We start from the raw sequence: 21,665 nt of genomic DNA, 5'->3' as shown, positions 1-21,665 counted from the left end.
CACCCTGAATCTTTGCCGCTGCCCGTCGGGAGTCCCTCTGTTGTTTTCTATCGGTCGGGTCTTCTCCTCGAACGGGGTGACCGGCACGGACGTGTCGACCGTGAGCGGGCTTGTGTGCCGAGTGGCTCCGCGGCCCGCTTCACTACGGCTTGCTTTACCCAACGTGTCCGAGCAGTTTCACCGGTGGTCGTGTCGTGTTGTCTGTGACGAACGAACGAGCTCAGGGTTCCGTGAACCCGGCCGCCCCGGGTTCCGTGAACCCGGCCGCCCCGGGTTCCGTGAACCCGGCCGCCCCGGGGATTGACGCTCGCCTCCTAGTCGTAGACGTGCCCTGTCTTTCCTCGAGCGGCCGAAGTTGCATGCTTCTTCTTTTTTGGACGATGCGATATACACAGAAACGACGATGTACAGGCAGGCATTTGCAAATCCATGCACATGTGCACATGCACACGTCGATCGGTTCATCGACGCCGGATGCCGGCGAGGTGCCCGACGAGGCACCCCGGCTCGAGGCATGACACGGTCGTTCGTTTCACATGGGCCATGGGCCCTGGGGCCTGACCTCGTCGCGGACACTGCACACTCTGCACGGTGACGTGACGTGACGTGACGTCTGCCGCGGACGGTCGTCCGAGCCGGCATCGTTGTCATGTTTCGCCGTTGCCACGTTGCGTTGGTTGTTTTACAGTTTACACAGTAAAGGAATAATCACAAAAATAACAGCGAAAGGCAAAGCTAGCCTGCGACCGCAGCACAGGACAAAATGCATATGGCGTTGCCTTTGTTTTGAATGAGAACCAGCAGCTATGCGTACGTATACTGTACGTACATTTTAAAAATATTTTAAATGTGCTTTTTATTGTATTTTAAATTGTTTTTTTTAGCTTCTTTTATTGTTAATTTTTATGTACTATTTTATTTATTTTAAATATTTTTTTTCACGTCCTCCTATTATGATGTAGGAGTGACGTAAAGTCGCACATAATGACGTTCACTGAACTGAAATTTACTCTAGAAGAGTGGCGTAAAGTCGGATTTGACGTAGGTCGAAATGGCGTAAAACGGGGTATTGCTGTATCCACAAAACGCAGATTTGAACATAAATTGTGTGAGGCGATAAAATAGTACCTTTATGAACAGCATCTCCAGCTATATTCTCGCAATAATTTTGTCACATTGAAGACGAGGTTTAAAAAATGTATTCGTCTCCTTTACATTAACTTGTGGGCACTTCTGCCATCCGAGGAAAAGTACCCTTCTCGGAGCACCTTTGGTGTGCAAAGTGCTGTAGCACATTCTTGTAAGTGTACTTTATAATTTTTGAAAGAAATTTTATTGATCACAACATATCATAATCCTTGTCATAATTTTGAGAAGGTTCCATTGCATTGTGAAAATAAAGGAGGATGATTTGTAATACCGGCTATCACCAAAGGTGGCGCTATTTCCAGCATATACAGAAAACGGTGCCTTTGAGATATGAATATGCATACATCATACATGGCAACGATTCGTCGCAAAAGAATTGAATTCAGGAAAAATGTCGCGAGCAGGTTGAAAGATGACTTTGCGCCATCCGTGCCATTGGTCGTTCATTGGGATGGGAAAATGTTATGCGACATTACTGGAAAAGAAACCGTAGACCGTCTTCCGATACTTGTAAGCGGTGCAGACATCAATCAACTATTGGCTGTACCTAAACTCGGAGCAGGCACAGGCGAAGTAATGGCTACAACAGTGAAGGAAACAATAGATGACTGGGGTATATCGGATAGTGTTGCAGCGATGTGCTTCGATACTACCAGTTCCAACACAGGATGTCGTTTGGGCGCGTGCATATTGCTTGAACAGAAATTGGGCAAAGATTTGTTGTATTTGGCCTGCCGTCATCATATTCACGAGATAGTTCTCGAGGCGATATTTTCATGCGCGATGGGTCCCTCGACTGGTCCGGACATTCTACTCTTCAAGCGTTTTCAAACGAAATGGTCATTCATTGCTAAAGATGATGTACAATGTGCGACAACTGACGACGAGGCTTTAAAGCATGTGACAGACGTAGCAGATGCCATAATAACCTTCGCCAATGAACAATTGTTAATACAGCAACATCGTGACGACTACAGAGAGCTCCTTGAGTTAACCATCATATTCTTGGGTGGAGTTCCTCTTCGTGGCATCAAAATCATGGCTCCTGGTGCCCTTCATCGTGCCAGGTGGATGGCGAAAGCCATCTATGCACTCAAAGTTTGGATGTACCGAAAACAGTTCACGTTGACTAAAAGGGAGGATGTCGCTTTGCGCAATATCTGTGTGTTTGTTGTGAGAGTGTACGTGAAAGCTTGGTTTGTCGCCCCATCGCCGATTCTTGCACCATCTCAGGATCTCGCATTTCTCAAACAACTCGATCAGTACAAGGATATTAATTCAGAGATGGTGAAGGCCACAGTGAACAAGATGTTGCATCATTTGTGGTACCTGGGAGAGGAGCTTATCGCGTTGGCATTCTTTGATAATTCTGTGTCATCAGACACTAAACGAAAGATGGTGACTGCAATAAAGACATGTGACGAAGGAGTAGAGCCTAGTAAAAAAGCTGTAATTGACCACAAAGTAATTGCAGACAAAAGTTTGGAAGATTTTGTTACATCAAATACAAACCGATTTTTTAAGGCTCTGAATTTGTCTTCATCATTTTTGGAGATAGACCCAGATAACTGGGAGACCAATGACGCGTATCAAAGAGCGAGAGCAATTGTGAGTGAAATGAAGGTTGTAAATGACATTGCCGAGCGCGGAGTGGCGTTGATCACGGAATACAACAAATTACACACATGTGACGAAGAACAAAAACAGTATCTTTTGCGCGTCGTCGCTGATCACCGTCACCGATATCCAGACTGTAGTAGAAAGGCCCTCGCGCAATAATTCCTGTATGTATGTACTATGTATATTAGTTTACATCATGTACATGTAGTTTATTTACTGTCTTCTAAAGTTGTTATTGAATGTCAAATTTAGTCTCTGAATTTTAAACACAAGTATACAAAGTCGCACATTATACTTACAGTAATACTGACATGCAAGTAGTGATGCTTGAATTAAAGCGGTTTTGTCTTAAATATGACGTATTGTGTATAGACCAGTTAGTATAATTCGTAATACAGACACATGAGTTTATAGAGTATTATTAAACTGTATTTTTCCTGCAATATACCATGGCATAACACTAAATTGAAAGGTTTTTAAATATTTTTTACTGTACCGTATCATATCATATCATATCTGTATCATATCCTCTCGACACGTTAAAATAGCGCCAAACGACAAAACTTTGAACCCCGGTAGCAACCTCTAAATATCAACCAATCTTTATGAAAATTCACATATGTCATTTTCTCATCACTGGTAACAATATTTTAGGGTGAGACATTAACATTTACAAAAAAAATTATTTTGGACCACCCTAATACATGCGTAGCCATATATACATCATACATCCATTATATGCCAATTGAAGCTAGGTACCCATCATTGGGCAAATGCCACACAAGCCAACACAGACTTGACGTCACATTGCACACAGCCTGAAGATGAAAATTATATGCGATTCTATTTATTACGTCCGCCACCTAAGGTGGACAGAGGTTATATTTTTACCCCTGTTTGTCTGTCTCTGTTTGTGAGCAGGTTAGCTCAAAAAGTTGACGAACTCTGATGAAACTTTGTGGGTAGGTTGGGTGTGTGAGAAGGACGAATTGATAAGATTTTGGTGAAGATCCGGATTCGCATCCGGCTAGTATAATTTTTTAAGTCCTCCTTCACCATTGAGAGATAGGGCCAAAAACGATATATAGCACGATATCTCAAAATTTTGAATGGATTATGACAACACTTCATGGATGAGTTGGTTAGGTGACAAGAACGAGCCGATTAGATTTTGATTCAGGTCAGGATGCAGATCCGGCCTATCAGTGGGATACAAAACATAACCTGTTCACCCTGGTGGAACTACGTGCTCTACTGAGTGCTGTTCTAGTTTCGACCCTGCGTCTCAAGCTCGGATAGTTTAGGGCGTGTCGGCCCTAAAAAAATCGGTTTAAAAAAGAAATTAAAATTCTGTCGGTTTAAAAAAAAAAGAAATTCTCCACAACAGTTTCCCAAACCCAAATGCCAGATCTTCATCCCCTTTGTCCCATAATTCACCATCTTTGTTTTAATTCCTCCCTTATAACCTTCTGTTTCATTTATTCGAAAACGACAAAAACTTTTTCCTCTTCTCCATTCTTCTTTCATTCCCCCCACTCCAGCAATTTAAACCTTTTTAAAATGGCAATTTAGGAGTGTTCAATCTTCCAACAAACTTGCTTCTTTTCAAACATAGCTGCTTGGCGTTTAATGCCAGAGATAAATCCATTCCTGTAAAGTTTAAACCTTCAGAGATCTTGGTCTGTAATTTTTATTTCCCGGTTTTCTATTCGCTGGGAATCTAATCTCAGTGTTGTGTTATTTTGACCATACGCTGTGTCATCGTGGAAAGGGGATAACACCTTTCTACCTGTCTGCTTTCCATTCCCCCCTTCTCTCCATCCTTGAATGAGCCGCAAACTCATGCCTCATCCACCATTGTGCGAATACTGTGCTATTTTATTTGTGCCTTTAATCATAATTGCCATCTCAATTATTGTCTGTTTTCGTCTCTCTGCCCTTACTAGCGCTAAATTCAACCTTTTTGTGTGGGACCTGACCCCTCACCCCCTCACCCCACTCCCACCCCCGAGTCATGACCCACGCCCCCCCCCCTTCCCTCCCGTGGTTCATATTTGTGCTGTGGCTCATATTTGTGCTGTAGCTCATAATCCCCCAGCGCCCCCCCCCCCCCCTGTTTGCAGCAGGGGTCAGTAAACCACTTGCACTGTGGCATCTGTACGGGAGAAGATTGTAAGTCTTCTTCGCTTCCCCTCCCCACTCGCAAGAGGGTTGGGTAAATTTTGTAGAGAATGCCACAGCCCTGTCCTGATCTATGATCTTCAGATGTACATACACATACAGTCACGTGAAAAAGTTATCCACACACCCCATGTAAAGTTTTGACTTTTTCAACATATTTCAACATACAGCTATTTGATCTTCATTTCAACAATATTGATAGATAAAGGTGATATAATATAACAAATATCATGAAACATTTACATTTTGTAGTCCATTGTATAATTTAAATAAACATAAATGCAAATTTCGCACGTGGAAAAAGTAAGTACACCCTTGGCTCTAATAGGTGGTATTGCCCCCTTTGGCAGAAACAACCTCAAGTAGGCGTTTCTTATAACTGTCTACCAGTCTCTGACATCGACTGGGAGAAATTTTTGCCCACTCCTCCATGCAGAATTCTTTCAGCTGTGCGATGTTTGAGGGGTTTCTTGCATGCACAGCTCATTTCAAATCCCCCCACAACATCTCGATGGGATTTAGATTTAGATTTAGATTTAGAACCTCGAACCAGGTTCCTCCAAGATCCTCTCCAACGATGTTCTAATCATTTGTACCTGAGCTGGTGCACCTGATTCTAATTTTAGGTATTTAAAGTAGTGATAAATGTAGGGGTGTACTTACTTTTTCCACATGCGAAATTTGCATTTATGTTTATTTAAATTATACAATGGACTACAAAATGTAAATGTTTCATGATATTTGTTATATTATATACACAAAGAATTAAGTTAAGCACCCCCCCCCCCCCCGTTTTTTTACAACCTCGCACATTACAAGTTTGTTGTCGTCAAAACAGTGTAATATACCCATGATATTGCTATATTTTCTGGAGAAGTGATATTATGGTCACATAAAAACATAACAATCATGCCGTTTTCAATATTTTATTCTGAATAATTTAAGGTGAAATTTTTTGGGAATTTTAGGCATATTTTCACCTCAATTTAAGTATGGAGCTATAGGTCCATCACGGACAGTGTGGATGACGTTTATGTTTTCTAACGTACAGTCATTGTTCTGAGAAGACCTCTAGCGATCTTTGCGTCAATCCCATCTTCATGGATGACAACGCCAGGCCTCACCGTGCGAGACGCGTCCGAGCCTTGCTGGAGCAAGGTGCTGTGACAACCATCCCCTGGCCTGCGTACAGTCCTGACCTGAACCCCCTCGAGCACGTTTGGGACATGTTGGGACGACAAATTGCGAAGATGCTCCCTCCAATAGCCAATCTGGATGAATTGGAACGTGCATTACATCGGGAATGGAACAACCTGCCACAGCAACGCATACGACGGCTTACAGGGTCTATGAGACGTAGGGTTGAGTCAGTGATCCGATCACGTGGGTCCTACACACGTTATTGACGCAAAGATCGCTAGAGGTCTTCTCAGAACAATGACTGTACGTTAGAAAACCTAAACGTCATCCACACTGTCCGTGATGGACCTATAGCTCCATACTTAAATTGAGGTGAAAATATGCCTAAAATTCCCAAAAAATTTCACCTTAAATTATTCAGAATAAAATATTGAAAACGGCATGATTGTTATGTTTTTATGTGACCATAATATCACTTCTCCAGAAAATATAGCAATATCATGGGTATATTACACTGTTTTGACGACAACAAACTTGTAATGTGCGAGGTTGTAAAAAAACGGGGGGGGGGGGGGGGGGTGCTTAACTTAATTCTTTGTGTATATCACCTTTATCTATCAATATTGTTGAAATGAAGATCAAATAGCTGTATGTTGAAATATGTTGAAAAAGTCAAAACTTTACATGGGGTGTACTTTCTTTTTCACGTGACTGTATATACAGATAATTACCTTGTGTAATATAGTAGGATGACGTGATATAATTGCAACATATACTGAATTGAGCCTGGTGTTGGCTTAGCGGTTAGAGTACTGGCTTGAGATCCTCGGATTCCGAGTTTGAATCCCAGTCGATCGTTGAATTAACACCAGGGGGGTTGACTCGGCCTGTCATCCTTCTGAGGTCGGCAAATTGAGTACCAGCTTGCTGGGATGAACGTGCCGGTGTGTGCCCCGGTTGAGAATAAGTACACCGTATCCCTGCGTGTCGTAAGAGGCGACTAAAGGGTTGGCGTCAGGAAGGGCAGCCGGCCATAAAAAAATACATTGCTTAAAAAAGGGAACCATGATGATTGGCATGGGGCTCGCAAGGCTAACCCCTACTCTAGCGGGGGGAAATGGCCTTAAAAAGGGAATTTCATACTGAATTGGCATCTTTTAATATTTCAAGCGAAAATATATAGAGATGGACACAGACAGATAAACAGACACAGCCATTGCAATTGTCTCGCAACCCCTTTGCAGCGAAACTAATATGACGTTTGGAAAACCCTCCAGCCACATTATCTTAAGCTGAAAAAAAAAATATTCCTGAGTGTACCTGATGCATAATTTCCTTGACTGTACCTACCAGAATTTCTCCTGTTGGAGAACCTTGTATCTCATTATGTGCGCCCCTGTGTGCTTGACCTGAAAATGGGGACGCGGCAGCATGGAGATGACACGCCGGCTTACAAGGTCGCTCACATGATACGCAAGTGTCAGAACAGCACTTCCTCGGTTCTCGGCTTTCGGATCTCCGGTATGCAGGTAGGTTTACAAAATGTGGGCTCGCTTGTCTTTCATAGATCTTGAGGTTGCTATTCAATTCTATGAATGACAATTGTAATGCAACTTTTGTGATCAGAAATCACCTTTAGGCATTGACAGTTTGGCCATGGAAGTTGGTTTTCGGAATGAATAATCAGCAATATCTCTTCAGACCCCGAGCCTTTGAACGTGTTTGTGAGATTTACAATATGATGTTAGATTGTAAGTTGCATGCTGTACTGTTAAAAACTTATTGTTATGTTTTTGTGGTAAGGATGAAATACCTTGGCCGAGATAGAATAGTGTAAGTTTAAAATGCTCCGAGTGGCATGAAGAAGAAGAAGAACCCACCTCGATGTAAATTAAGTTAGGCCGACTGTCCGGATAAGATCGTATATGTGTCTCCATACGAGGGGTGGAGCTATGCTAATGAGGTAGGGCTTGAGGATAAACCCGAATGTGTAATTGCCCTGTGATTTTTTTTCCCTTTGTTGTTATTGCATCAAAAAGGGCCACCATTACAATAACTACAACAATCGCAATGTAAATGGACTCATTCGCTCACAACGCAGCCAGGGCTAACCAACACCCAGCACATTTGCCGATCGGCATGCAAGCCCCGCCTCACAGCGTTTGACGTCATCCGAATATTCCCGAACCGAGATTAGACTCCGCCCCCGACAAATCATAACGGGGAAGCCATGCCTCGGCGTTCGTGATTGAGTAGCGCTCGGTGATTGGACCGAGAGTGTGACGTCATTGTGGAACATTCGGGAGAGCAGGAATAAATAACGCGTCTCGCCATTTTGTCTCTCTCTCCGTCCTGGCGCTGGTTGGAGGTAGTCGCATTTCCTCCTTGTTCCGGCTTGGTCGTGGGCGTGTAGTCTTTCGTTCCTGTGCGCTCTTGGGAAAGGGCTAGTGAGAAACAGCGGATTGGAACAGTCAGAGCTACAAGGCACAGGCTCGACGTCCGTGGTGGACTGGGTCCGCGTCGTGTTTCCTCTGGACGTCTAAGAGCGCACTCCGCACCATTTTGTGCGTTTCCTGCGCAGTGGTTTGGAGGTGACGAGCGACCGGCAAGCGTTACCAGCCATTTTGGGATGCAAAGCTGAGTGCCGGCTGATTACCGCAGCATCATTTATTTTCTTTTACTTTCGTTTTTCCCGTGTTTGTATGAGAGTTCGAGATGAGACGTCTCATTTCGGAATTTTAGTTTTTACCTCACCGTTCATTGTTATTTGCATTTATTTTTCATTAAATCATTATTTGTCGAGTTTTACTTTCCTTGTATTATGTATTTTCCTGTCCCGTCTTTGTGTCTGTGGGGATCTGATAACCACTGCGTGTGTTTCCGATCAGATAAGGCCTCGAACCTTCCCACGCATGCGAAAAGATAATACCGCCAAGTTGGGTATACACCTCGGAATAAAGCTCGTTTTGGCCATTCGTCCTCTTGGGGTCTTAACCCCGGGGACACGACATTATTTCCACCTAATTGCTTCATTGACAAAATTTGTTTTCTTTCCATCTCTTGTGCAAACTTTCATTCAGAGCTTTATCAAGATGACATTGAAGGTTTAGAAGTGCTCACCCTCCAATTACTAAATGATTTAGTCCCTCCCTGAAAACATGACCGGCTTGGGAATGCTAGGCAGTCTATGGGAATTTTTACCGAAGTGTATATATATATACAGTATATACAAAAATGTACTTTTATATATATATATATATTTTTTTTTGTCCTGTTCTATTATTCACTTTATATATATATATATATATATATTTTGTCCTGTTCCTAGGGATTAAAATCCTCCAAGGAAACGGATAGCCCAATGAGCTTAACACTCCGAGGCATTCAGTCAAAAATGACGGTGTTCTTTACATGCGAGGGAAAGGAGAATGACGAACTTACCTTCACGGGTCCCACCGGACGTCCTCGAACCAGAGATAATTAATTCAACCGACACGGATTTTAAATGTACAAAAATACCGGCTTTATTGAAGAAATGCCGGTGAACAAAATAACACACGGCAAAATAAGATTCCTAAATGGGCCGTCCCCACACACTCGTTTCCAGACAAATGGAAAAGTAAAGGTGAAAATAAAGCGTGTGTGTTTTTATTATGTACTTAGCTCTGAGTGTCTCCTGAACCCCCTCGGGAATCGTCAAAACCCCCCGCGTCCTTGGTGGGAACAGCACAGGCTTCCATGCACAGTTCGCTCGTGGGAAACGCAGGCCTCGGTCTGCAGTCAGTGCACAGGAAACCGCAGGCCTCGGTCCGCAGTTCGCTCCTCACGATCGTCGAAACCTCCAATGTCCCGAGCGCGAGAGCGCTATGAACTGTGACTGCACGGCACCAATGTTCCAACGCAAGAGGAGGAAAAATGTCGGAACACGACCACTCGTTGAGACTGTCCCACCGCAAGAGAGCTTATTGGCGACCGTTCACCTCCAGATCCAGAAACCGAGAGAGAGAGCCAAGAGAGAAAATGTCGGCCCTCCAACTCCTTTGTACTCAAGGCTCTGACATCACCCGATGCCGCCCGTGCCTGCTTTTATCAACCAGTCCCTCTCTTCGTTGCTCGACTAATCTCACCAATCACTGCTCTCCGGGGCGTGGCCTCACGGACCTGCCTGCTATTGTGACCACCCGACGGTGGTATCATTGTTGGTGCTCAAAGTCCTGTTTCTGATTAGCTTTTATTTCGTGTCTTTTAATGCGCTATTTCCTGGCTTTGTGTGTATGCTGCATTGTCATAAGGAACAGTGGAAAAATAACACAGGTCATTTACATACAGGGGATTTACTATTAATCCCTAACTAATTAACATAACCCCCCCACCCCTCTCATGGGGACACTTATTGCGCCTACACCACATCCGGTCTAAACAAATTTCCTACTTATGATACATGGGATTTCTTCTTCTTCATCACGACATACGGAGCATGGTATACTATACAATTCTACCTGGACTAAGGTAATCATTGCCTACCCCTCACAAACATAACTATATATGTATATGTATATATATATATATATATATATATATATATACATATACATATACATATACATATACATATACATATACATATATATTGTTGCGAATATGGAATTTGGCCTCCATATCCGCTTGTAAATATTCCCCTATTTTCTCCAATACTCCCCAACTTTCCCCAATCCCCCATTCCCTAGTCCCATTGCATGTAAATAACAATCAGTAGAGCCGACCTTCCCCTTATTCCCCCATTAAATGTCGTGCCCAGGTCCACCGCACCACACGTAGACAACTTTCGGACATCTTCCTAGTTATTCTTAATCTATGTCAGTTAAGGCCTCGTTTCCATTAATTATGACTCTTCGTTGCACCAGAATGTGATTATATGGCATCAGTAGTGAGTTTAGGACCTTTCCCATACCTCCTCCCATCTTCTTCCCCAAACAACAACAATAACAACAACTACAACAACAATTACAACTACAACTACGACTACAACAACAGAGGGGCGGGGAGTGTGCGTCCTCACACCGGCTCGGTTACCCGCCATGACCATGCGCTCCACGGCGTTACCCCGAAGGGGCTGGCTGTCAGCTCCTCGTCAGGGGCGGAGCCAGTAACCCCCCCACGCACCCAATGAGAAGCAACGTGCCGATTCCATCTGGGGCGGAGCTAACGAGCCGAGGGCGTGTCACTCCCCGCCGGATATACGTGGCCCCGCGCCGGATGTGACGTCAGATGCGCCTCAGCTTGGAGAAAGAACGTCGCCTTCCGAGCGCTGTGACCTCCCTGCATCTCTGGACCGGACCGAGTCGATTCTGCCTTGAGCCAAGAGTGCACCTTGAGCCATCGATACCCGCTGTCCTTTTCATCAACCCCCGTGTGAGTCAGCCTTTTGTCCCGTTTATCTGTCGTCTGTTGGGGTTAATATAAGAGTGTGTCTAAGTGCTTGTCTTTCTATGCTGTCCCTCTTGTAGTTGTAATCTAACCTTCCGCCTTAATATAACCTCCTCCGGAGGTCTTGAGAACTGAACCCCTGGTGTCGTATTGTGTTATTGTAATCCAGCCGGGTGTCTTCTTTTTCTTATTGAGCCAGCATCGCGCGACTAGTCAACGTTCGGGCACAATCGGGTAACTTGTGCAGACGTGGTCATACCATAAAACCGCTCGGTAAATAACATCCAAGCCACGTCTGTAACAATATATATATATAGTTATGTTTGTGAGGGGTAGGCAATGATTACCTTAGTCCAGGTAGAATTGTATAGTATACCATGCTCCGTATGTCGTGATGAAGAAGAAGAAATCCGTGATTTATCCGTGAAATATATATATATACAGTCACGTGAAAAAGTAAGTACACCCCATGTAAAGTTTTGACTTTTTCAACATATTTCAACATACAGCTATTTGATCTTCATTTCAACAATATTGATAGATAAAGGTGATATAACATAACAAATATCATGAAACATTTACATTCTGTAGTCCATTGTATAATTTAAAGAAACATAAATGCAAATTTCGCATGTGGAAAAAGTAAGTACACCCTTTTTTTTTTTTTTTTTTTTTTTTGTATACAAGATCGAGGCTCGTGAAAGAGCAAAAACCCTTGTACAAGGTTCTAATACACCCTTGGCAAAAAAGTACACCCTTGGCTCTAATAGGTGGTATTGCCCCCTTTGGCAGAAACAACCTCAAGTAGGCGTTTCTTATAACTGTCTACCAGTCTCTGACATCGACTGGGAGAAATTTTTGCCAAATCCTCCATGCAGAATTCTTTCAGCTGTGCGATGTTTGAGGGGTTTCTTGCATGCACAGCTCGTTTCAAATCCCCCTACAACATCTCAATGGGATTTAGATCCGGGCTTTAACTTGGCCATTTCCGAACCCTCCATTTCTTTCTTTTCAGCCATTCCTTGGTGGATTTACTGGTATGTTTAGGGTCATTGTCATGTTTCAAGGTCCACCTTCGGTTGAGCTTCAACTTTCCGACAGATGGCCTCACATTATCCTCAAGCACCCTCTGGTACAATGAAGAGTTAATAGTGGATTATATGATGGTGAGCTGCCCAGGCCCTGATGCAGCAAAGCTGCCCCAAACCATAATATTTCCACCACCATGCTTTACAGTTGGTATCAGGTTCTTGTGGTCAAATGCTGTCTTTGGTTTTCGCCAAACATGTCTTCTGGTACTGTGGCCAATTAGCTCTACCTTTGACTCATCTGTCCAGAGCACATTGTTCCAGAAGTGCTGGTCTTTGCCGAGGTGTTCATTCGCAAACTTTAGTCTTGCACTGATGTTCTTTCTGGACAGCAAAGGTTTCCTCCTGGCACACTAAGGTGGTCCACAAATTTTGTATTTTTTTGGATTGTCATGTTCTCACCCTCCACAACTGTTCCAATACCTGTAAAAACACTGCTGGTGAAATAAAAATGAAATTGAATAATATTTATGGGTAGCTCATGGTCATCAAAGTTTCCCCATATGGTTTTACACTAACGTCTTACATTACCATGGACACTGAAACAGTTTCTGATTGACGCATACTTTTACAGGAATTTTAAGTTGAGTTATGAATACCCTGCAATGCAGTTATGAATACCCTGAATACCCCGGTAATGTAAGACGTTAGTGTAAGACCATATGGGGAAACTTTGATGACCATGAGCTACCCATAAATATTATTCGATTTCATTTTTATTTCACCAGCAGTGTTTTTTTAGGTATTGGTTCTGGAGGGTGAGAACATGACATTGAAAAAAAAAAAAAATCTTGTGCTGGGGCGGCCTGCCAGGCACACCTCCCATATAGATCAAATTTGTGCAGCCTCTTTCTAACGATAGACTCGTGCGCTTTGACATCAACAGTGGCAAGAGCTACCTGCAGGTCCCGTGATGACATTCTGGGGGTTCTTAGAGACTTATTTCAGCATCTTGTGGTCTGCTCTCGGGCTGAACTTGCTGGGGTGGCCTGGCCTGAACAAGTTGGCAGTTGTTTGGAATCTTCTCCACTTGTAGATGATCTTCCGGACAGTCGAATGATTGATTTCAAATTGTTTGGAGATCTTTTTAAATCCCTTCCCAGACTCGTAGGCATCTATAACCTTCTTTCTGAAGGCGTCAGAGAGCTCTTTTGATCTAGGCATGGTGACGCCACACACTTCAACAACAAAGAGCAAACCAAACGAAATGTCTGAGGTTTAAATAAGACAGGTTCCTCCAAGATCCTCTCTAACGATGTTCTAATCATTTGCACCTGAGCTGGTGCACCTGATTCTAATTTTAGGTATTTGAAGTAGTGATAAATGTCGGGGTGTACTTACTTTTTCCACATGCGAAATTTGCATTTATGTTTATTTAAATTATACAATGTACTACAAAATGTAAATGTTTCATGATATTTGTTATATTATATCACCTTTATCTATCAATATTGTTGAAATGAAGGTCAAATAGCTGTATGTTGAAATATGTTGAAAAAGTCTAAAAACTTTACTTGGGGTGGTCTTACTTTTTCACATGACTGAATATATGAACAGGATTATATAATTAAATTGATATATGTGGGAAAATTATATGCCCAGGCCAGGAATTGAACCCATGTCTTCTGGAAAACCATACCAGTGCTCTGCTATCTGGGCGACCCTGACTGAGCAGCGAGTGCCCGGAAGCATTGACGGAAAGAGAGTGGCGATCATATGTGTGGGGAAAATTGCATGCTCATTCAGGGTCGCCCAGATAGCTCAGATGGTAGAGCACTGGTACGGTTTTCCAGAGGACCTGGGTTCAATCCTGGTCTGGGCATGTAATTTTCCCACATATGTCAATTTAATATATATGTATATATTTTTATTTATTTATATATTTATTTATATATTTATTTATATATATATATATATTTATTTATTTTTTTATTTATATATATTTATGTTTACATACAACCTTTGTTTACATACAAATGTATACAACCTTTAAAATATTTATTTTATTTCAATTGAATTACCTACTTGAACTCTGTAGAATACAAATTTCAAAGCCCTTCCCTTGCGCAGTACTTGGACAAAATATTACAGCATCTTACATCATCTCGACCAATCAAATTTACCGCTTGCAGACCCCGCCATGTCCATTTTTTAAATCCCAAGACGGCACGTGGTATGGTGTTCTGTGAACTCTAATTTTTGTGAGTTTTACAACAAAATGTGTCAGCACTCGCTAATCAAACAAGGCAGGACCTAAAGCACAAGTACATTTCAATGGCCTACATCTATAAGCTAGCGTATGTTGATGCTACGGTTTACATTTTGCCATTTCCTCTAGCAGTTGGGTGAAGGTCGATTGGCGGGCGAAGGTTGATTTGTGGGAAAAGGAGTGAAGCTCATTTGGGTTTCTTGTAAATGAGGCCCAAGAGACCGACACATCGCTCGTCATGCCAAATAAATAAAGCCATTACTGCAAGAGGTAGTTCGCAAACGTTTCCAAACAAAAAGTCTAATTCGCCACCCTCCTTAAAATTCCTTCCTCTTTCAACCAAATCCTTTGTTAAACATGAACGACCCACGTTATGATTAGACAGTTTCTTTGCAGTTCCCACTTTACGATGGCACCAAAAACTTCCATCGCCTCTCACAGGAGAGGGAATAGGTTGGCTAAGTATTCTCTGAAAGGATCTAGATCATGGAAAACAATTTCTACAGTGAAGTGTTGTCTTTAATTGTGCTTTGTGACAAATTGTCCTAATGTCTTTGTTCAACCTCTGGCAGCGAATCGTAAAGCAGACAAGTCCAGATGCCTCACCTTGGATTTTAGGAAGTGATAATATCCTGGTTAGGCTGCATGCGCATGATGGTGAGAGATGCGTAACCCATCTTACTATAATTCACCAAATGTCCGTCAGTCCGTTCGAAGGTACCGCAAAAACGGCTCAACCGATCACAACGATATTTTGGGTGAGTAATTCTGAGACACCTGAGAGTAAAATAGGCTATATTGTTTTTCCAAGTTTTCCAATTTTCCAGTTTTTCTAAACACGATGGAATAATATTTACCGATATGAACAGTGATGTGGCTTTTGTTGAAATTCTACGTACCAGGAGAGAGTAGATCGACTCCTGACGAACTCTTCCTATATAAACGTGCGGCTCCGAAGTAACATGGCAGCGTGTGCAAAGCGACTGAGAAACGTGTAGTGGCCGCTTCCGTGTTACAGATTCGGCGCGCACTCTTCACACAAACGTGCGACTGAGAAAGACGTGTAGCGGCCGCTTCCGTTTTGCAGAATTCAATCTTTTTCAAAATGGGCGCCATGTACTGTTTAGATTTTGATGATTTGCGTGTGATATGATTCAACGGATGTTTATATGAATCGTTTAAAATAAAAAAAAGCCTTCAATTGCTGATATTTTGCCTTTTCATTTGGGCTTTCCAATTGAAGCCCCGCCCATAGGGCGGATACCGTTGCTGGTTATGATAATGACAGCAAGGTCGATGCCAAATACGTCATAAAGTTTGACATTGGCCGTTCCTTCTTATATGCTCATTACAACATCTTCAAAGTAAAGATGATACTCTCTGAGAAGTTGACTGTTTCCTCGCACGTTGGCAAAAGCCTGTGATGGATGGGGCCAAATTCCTCCCTCCAGGGCTTCAAGACGGCTGTTCACTGCAAAAACAGCCGTCCAGCCACGAAAATATGAATGTGTATAAGTAAAGCTGAGCTTCACCGCTGTTTATAGGTTTTATCTTTGCCTTCGCCACCGAAGATGGATGCAGGTTGTTTTCACTCCTATCTCTTTGTCTGTGAACAAGATATCTCAAAAAGTTGTGTACAAACAAACAACAACAGGCATTTTAAGGCCATTTTCCTTGCTAGAGCGGGGGTTAGCCTTGTGGGCCCCATGACGATCTTCTCCATTTTGCCCTATTTTCTGCATCTCCCCTTGCTAACCCCATTGCCCGCATTTCTTCTTCCACTTTGTGTGCAGATACGACGAAATTTAGCAGAGAGGTCTAGTGTATTGACAAGGATGAAATGATGAGATTTTGGTGAACATCCGGATCCAGATCTGACTTGCAGAATTTTTAAAGTGACTCTTCACCATTGGTAGACAGGGACAAAAACGATACATAGCACGATATCTCAAAAAGTTATGGGCGGATTGGACCAAACTTGGTGGACAGATTGGGTGTGTGACAAAGAAGAATCGATTTGATATTGGTGAAGATCTGAATGTGGATTCGGATACGATAGTTATTTAATTTTTTAATTCATTCTTCGCCATTGAGAGATCGGGTGGAAAGTGATATATAATATGATATTTTAAAAAGTTGTGGACAAGTTATGAATAAACTTGGTGGATGAGTTGGTTAGGTGACAAGAACAAGCCGATTCGATTTTGGTTCAGGTCCGAATCCAGATCCGGCCTCTCAGTGGGTACAAAACATAAACTACTCAGCCTGGTGGAGGTATGTGCCCCCCTACTGAGTGCCGTTCTAGTTTTGTATCATGTACCAATTGTATCGATTCTGACGATAAACTTTTGTGTTCCTGCTTGGCAAGCGGGAGTTCAAGCACAAAGTGCACCGTCCCGCGGGTGGACATTAAGCCGGCTGTCCCATCTGCCAGTATTATTTGGTGGACATTAAAGATGCCACGGCGTCCACCCACCACCTAGTTTGAACGTATCCGAGAGACTCTGTTGGCTGCACTGAACCTGTCTTCCAGCGGAGCGTCTGAGTCCGCTATTATGAAGAGGAAGCAGTCACACTAGTTGAGTTTATTGTTTTGTCTGCCATGAAGTCGCGCCCAGTCCAGTGTCAATCCTGTGTTGAAAACATTCACGACCAGGCCCCACATCTTTCGCCGTGATGGGCGGTTTACCATTGCAGCCTGTGCGCTGTAACTGTGTAGGGGTTTCTGCAGATATTGGACACGTCTGTCTGTTTTATTTACTAGCAACGGTACCCGCCCTAAGGGCGGGGCTTCAATTGGGAGGCGTAAATGATTATTTAAACGATTTATATAAACATCCGTTAAATATCACACGCAAATCATCAAAATCTAAACAGTATCTTTATAATTTCAATAAAAGCCACATCACTGTTCATATCGGTAAAGATTATTCCATCGTGTTTCAAATCGTGATTAGTGATATCAACTGTACGCTTCTCTTTAGGAAAAAAAAATTGAATGATTTTGTACGGTACCTCTTCTTCAGCTTAGAACTTCAGGATAGACGACATTGCTGATAAAAGTTCCTTTTCTCTCTTTGAAGTTCTTGGCAAACATTTTTATATTGTCACTGCTGCCAACGCGACGCCATTGCATTAGTCAGAACATTCATTCATTCATTTATTTAATGATCATTAAACATTATTCTTACGCTCATTAAACGTTCATTAAACGATTACGAAAATAAAATAGAAAAACGTTGCGAAATTCTGTTCACACCGTCACGTCAAACACTACCGTGAACACAAACATCAACACAATGAAAACATCGTCACAAACGTTACGTTATGTAATTCAAACCGTGATCACATCGAATATTGGAGAGCCCATTGCCCAAACGATTTGTTTTCTCTGGTACGTTTATCAAGTAAAGATTCTCCATTGGCTAACCCCCCCGCTCTAGCAGGGAAAATGGCCTTAAAATGCATGTTGTTGTTGTTGTTGTTTATCAAGTAATCAGATGTACATACACGTTAATCTTACAGCCGCCATGTTGGTGCTCGCCGTCACTGCGATGCGAAGGTTATGCGGGAGTCCAAACCTGAAAATGCTGGACGCCAAAGCTGAAATTGGAAAAACAGTATAGCCTATTTTACTCTAGGAGATCCCAGGATTACCCACCCAAAATATCGTTGCGATAGGTTCAGCCGTTTTTGCGGTACCTTCAAACGGACAGACAGACGGACGGACGTTTATTTGGTGAATAGTAAGATTATTATATTATTTGGGCAGATTTCCATCTCTTGGGGGGGCAGACTTTCTGTTTTGTGATTTGCATTCAATTAAACAATTATTCAAATTTCACTGCATTACATGTGCTCGTTAACGGATTGTGCTGTCTGCCTGATTCTCCACTGCTCTGATTTCTGCCTGATTCTCCACTGCTCTGATTTCTGCCTGATTCTCCACTGCTCTGATTTCTGCCTGATTCTCCACTGCTCTGATTTCTGCCTGATTCTCCACTGCTCTGATTTCTGCCTGATTCTCCACTGCTCTGATGTCTGCCTGATTCTCCACTGCTCTGATTTCTGCCTGATTCTCCACTGCTCTGATTTGCCTGATTCTCCACTGCTCTGATTTCTGCCTGATTCTCCACTGCTCTGATTTCTGCCTGATTCTCCACTGCTCTGATTTCTGCCTGATTCTCCACTGCTCTGATGTCTGCCTGATTCTCCACTGCTCTGATTTCTGCCTGATTCTCCACTGCTCTGATCTGCCTGATTATCCACTGCTCTGATCTGCCTCATTCTCCACTGCTCTGATCTGCCTGATTCTCCACTGCTCTGATTTCTGCCTGATTCTACACTGCTCTGATCTGCCTGATTCTCCACTGCTCTGATTTCTGCCTGATTCTCCACTGCTCTGATTTCTGCCTGATTCTCCACTGCTCTGATTTCTGCCTGATTCTCCACTGCTCTGATGTCTGCCTGATTCTCCACTGCTCTGATTTCTGCCTGATTCTCCACTGCTCTGATTTGCCTGATTCTCCACTGCTCTGATTTCTGCCTGATTCTCCACTGCTCTGATTTCTGCCTGATTATCCACTGCTCTGATTTCTGCCTGATTATCCACTGCTCTGATCTGCCTCATTCTCCACTGCTCTGATCTGCCTGATTCTCCACTGCTCTGATTTCTGCCTGATTCTACACTGCTCTGATCTGCCTGATTCTCCACTGCTCTGATTTCTGCCTGATTCTCCACTGCTCTGATTTGCCTGATTCTCCACTGCTTTGATTTGCCTGATTCTCCACTGATTTTATTTGCCTGATTCTCCACTGCTCTGATTTGTCTGATTCTCCACTTCTCTGATTTCTGCCTGATTGAACCCTTTATATTGTCCAAGGTGTATCGGGCAGATACTGGCCATTGTTGCTTCATGAATAAACATGATGGTCAGCTGCTGTCGGAGCGTGGCTGTGAAGAAGCGCTGGTATGCTTCTTCAGCAACGGGAAGCGGCTGCGACACGAACTCATTAACATGGCGCTACAACGATGCATCCGCCTCAAGGAAGTCCTTGAACAGCAGGACTCTTGGCGTTTCTACTCGAGTTCACTGCTCATCGTTTACGAAGGACAGTTGGCCGCAGCTTCGGACTCAGATTCTGAGGGGCTCGACTCTATGCTGACGAATTCTGCCGGCAACCTGCGCAGGAATTCGATCAGTGAGGAGGAATATGCTGACGAAGAGGGTGCAGCAGCATGCAAACCTTGCGACAACGAGAACGAAGGAACGGGCGTGAATGCCATAAGAGGAATCATGGACGTCCGGATGATTGACTTTGCTCACACGACCTGCCAACAGTTTGAAGATCAGGTACCTTACGAAGGTCCAGACGACGGCTTCCTCCACGGGTTGTGCAACCTGATCCGTATCCTGCACAAATTGAAAAAGAGCTGCAACAACGCTCCTTAAAGATACTGAGTGTGGAAGTAATTGGTGCACAAACTCCTTGGAGAAGGGCAACCCCCATTAAATACTCCAACAGTGCAGGTGCCCCTCTCCTGATCATGGCATGGTCTCTCCACAAGTGGTGATGTTGAGTGAGTGAAAGTGTCCTTTTGTTATTTTTTAAATCCATTTTCTTTTATTGGAAAGGCGTATGAACCATTTGGATTTTGAGGATATGGAGCCTCGAGATGACCAGACTTCAAGGTGAGGAGGACTTAGAGGTTTGACGTTGGACTGCCTTCCAATGGTCTGTGCTAGCGATTCTCTTTGAACTCTTACCTCAACCATGTGTGTGTGCATGAGTGTGTGCATGAGTGTGTGTCGTATTGGGTGAGTGTGATGCCATTTTCATCCTACTTGCAAAAGGTGCTCAAACCTTCCAACCACCAATCCAATGATACCCGTTTGTATCCTTTCAAGGCCATTTATGGTTGGAAAGAAGAGAGGGTTTTTCTTCTTGAAAATGCTGACCCGCTCCAAAAAAAAAAAAAAAAAGTTCATAGTCGCTCTTAAAACCATAGGAACACTCCGCTGTTGCTTTTGAAGCGAAGTCGGCCATCGCTGCTCTCTGCATGCAGCGCTTATTGCATGTAGAACCTTCTGTCAAGCAACGGTTTTGCCATTTCAACCCCTCCTTTGCTTAGTTGTCTTTATTTACAACCTGATCGCTGCAGTTGCCTTGCAAACCGTGGATAAGTGGAATATATAAAGGATCCATTTATATTTATTTTTCTTCCTCCTTCACCAAATTGCGCATGATTCAAAAATGGCTGCCCCAAAGCTGGTTAATGCCCCAAAGCACACACATTATGTACTTTTGTTGCTCTTTATACAATAAATAAACAATCGAATTTTTTGCCTCGTTTCATTTTCTTATTTTTTACATTTAAAAAAAATAAATACTGCTTTGGAAGAATGGACCAGTAGCAGAAAAAGACTCAACATCCAGAGGTGGGGGGCAGAAGACAAGAATGTGCGGATGTACCCGAGGAGAAGAAGAGTTTTGGGTGAAATTGGACGGGTCTTGACGGTTGTCGTACATAAGTTCGGAGAAATAATGTGGCAAGTTTGCGAAGGCTTGGACGGAAGAGGGTGAGATGACAGATTGAAGAAGAAGATTGTCCTACGTGAGAGAGAACGTTGATGTTTGTGCGGAGAATTAATTCATGAATGGAGGTGTGTTGGGTTTGGTCATTGCCAAATGACCGTCGCTCCAAGTCGCACAAACATCGTACCCTACGCGAGTGCAGTCAGAAAAAGGTCAGGGTTCAGTCCGTTTAGCAAAAACACTAACACCACCAACCGCCCCAGTTGGAAGCAAGGCCCAAATCCTGAGGCTGCCTCCTGTTCCACGCCAATGAC

At 43.2% G+C, this 21,665-nt stretch overlaps 1 protein-coding gene and 1 long non-coding RNA gene across 3 annotated transcripts in view; both read left to right on the top strand.

Annotated features, from left to right (window-relative positions):
- LOC137414800 (inositol hexakisphosphate kinase 2) overlaps positions 1-21,159 on the top strand; it is a 55,288-nt gene extending 34,129 nt beyond the window's left edge. For both annotated transcript variants that reach the window (XM_068100314.2, XM_068100307.2), the window contains exons 5-6: positions 7,444-7,619; positions 19,698-21,159. In XM_068100314.2, the coding sequence (XP_067956415.2) occupies positions 7,444-7,619; positions 19,698-20,267 (746 nt within the window). In that variant the 3' untranslated portion in view covers positions 20,268-21,159. The remainder of the gene's footprint in view (positions 1-7,443; positions 7,620-19,697) is intronic.
- On the top strand, positions 340-5,646 carry LOC137414814 (uncharacterized). The gene is made up of 3 exons (XR_010981941.2): positions 340-1,300; positions 3,691-3,731; positions 4,893-5,646. It is a non-coding gene; the product is annotated as an uncharacterized LOC137414814 (long non-coding RNA).
- Positions 21,160-21,665: the final 506 nt, after the last annotated feature.

This window comes from Myxine glutinosa, chromosome 1 (assembly GCF_964187855.1).
Source record: "Myxine glutinosa chromosome 1, kmMyxGlut1.1, whole genome shotgun sequence".
NCBI classification, from domain to species: Eukaryota; Metazoa; Chordata; class Myxini; order Myxiniformes; family Myxinidae; genus Myxine; species Myxine glutinosa.
This window is presented reverse-complemented; position numbering and strand designations above follow the sequence as displayed.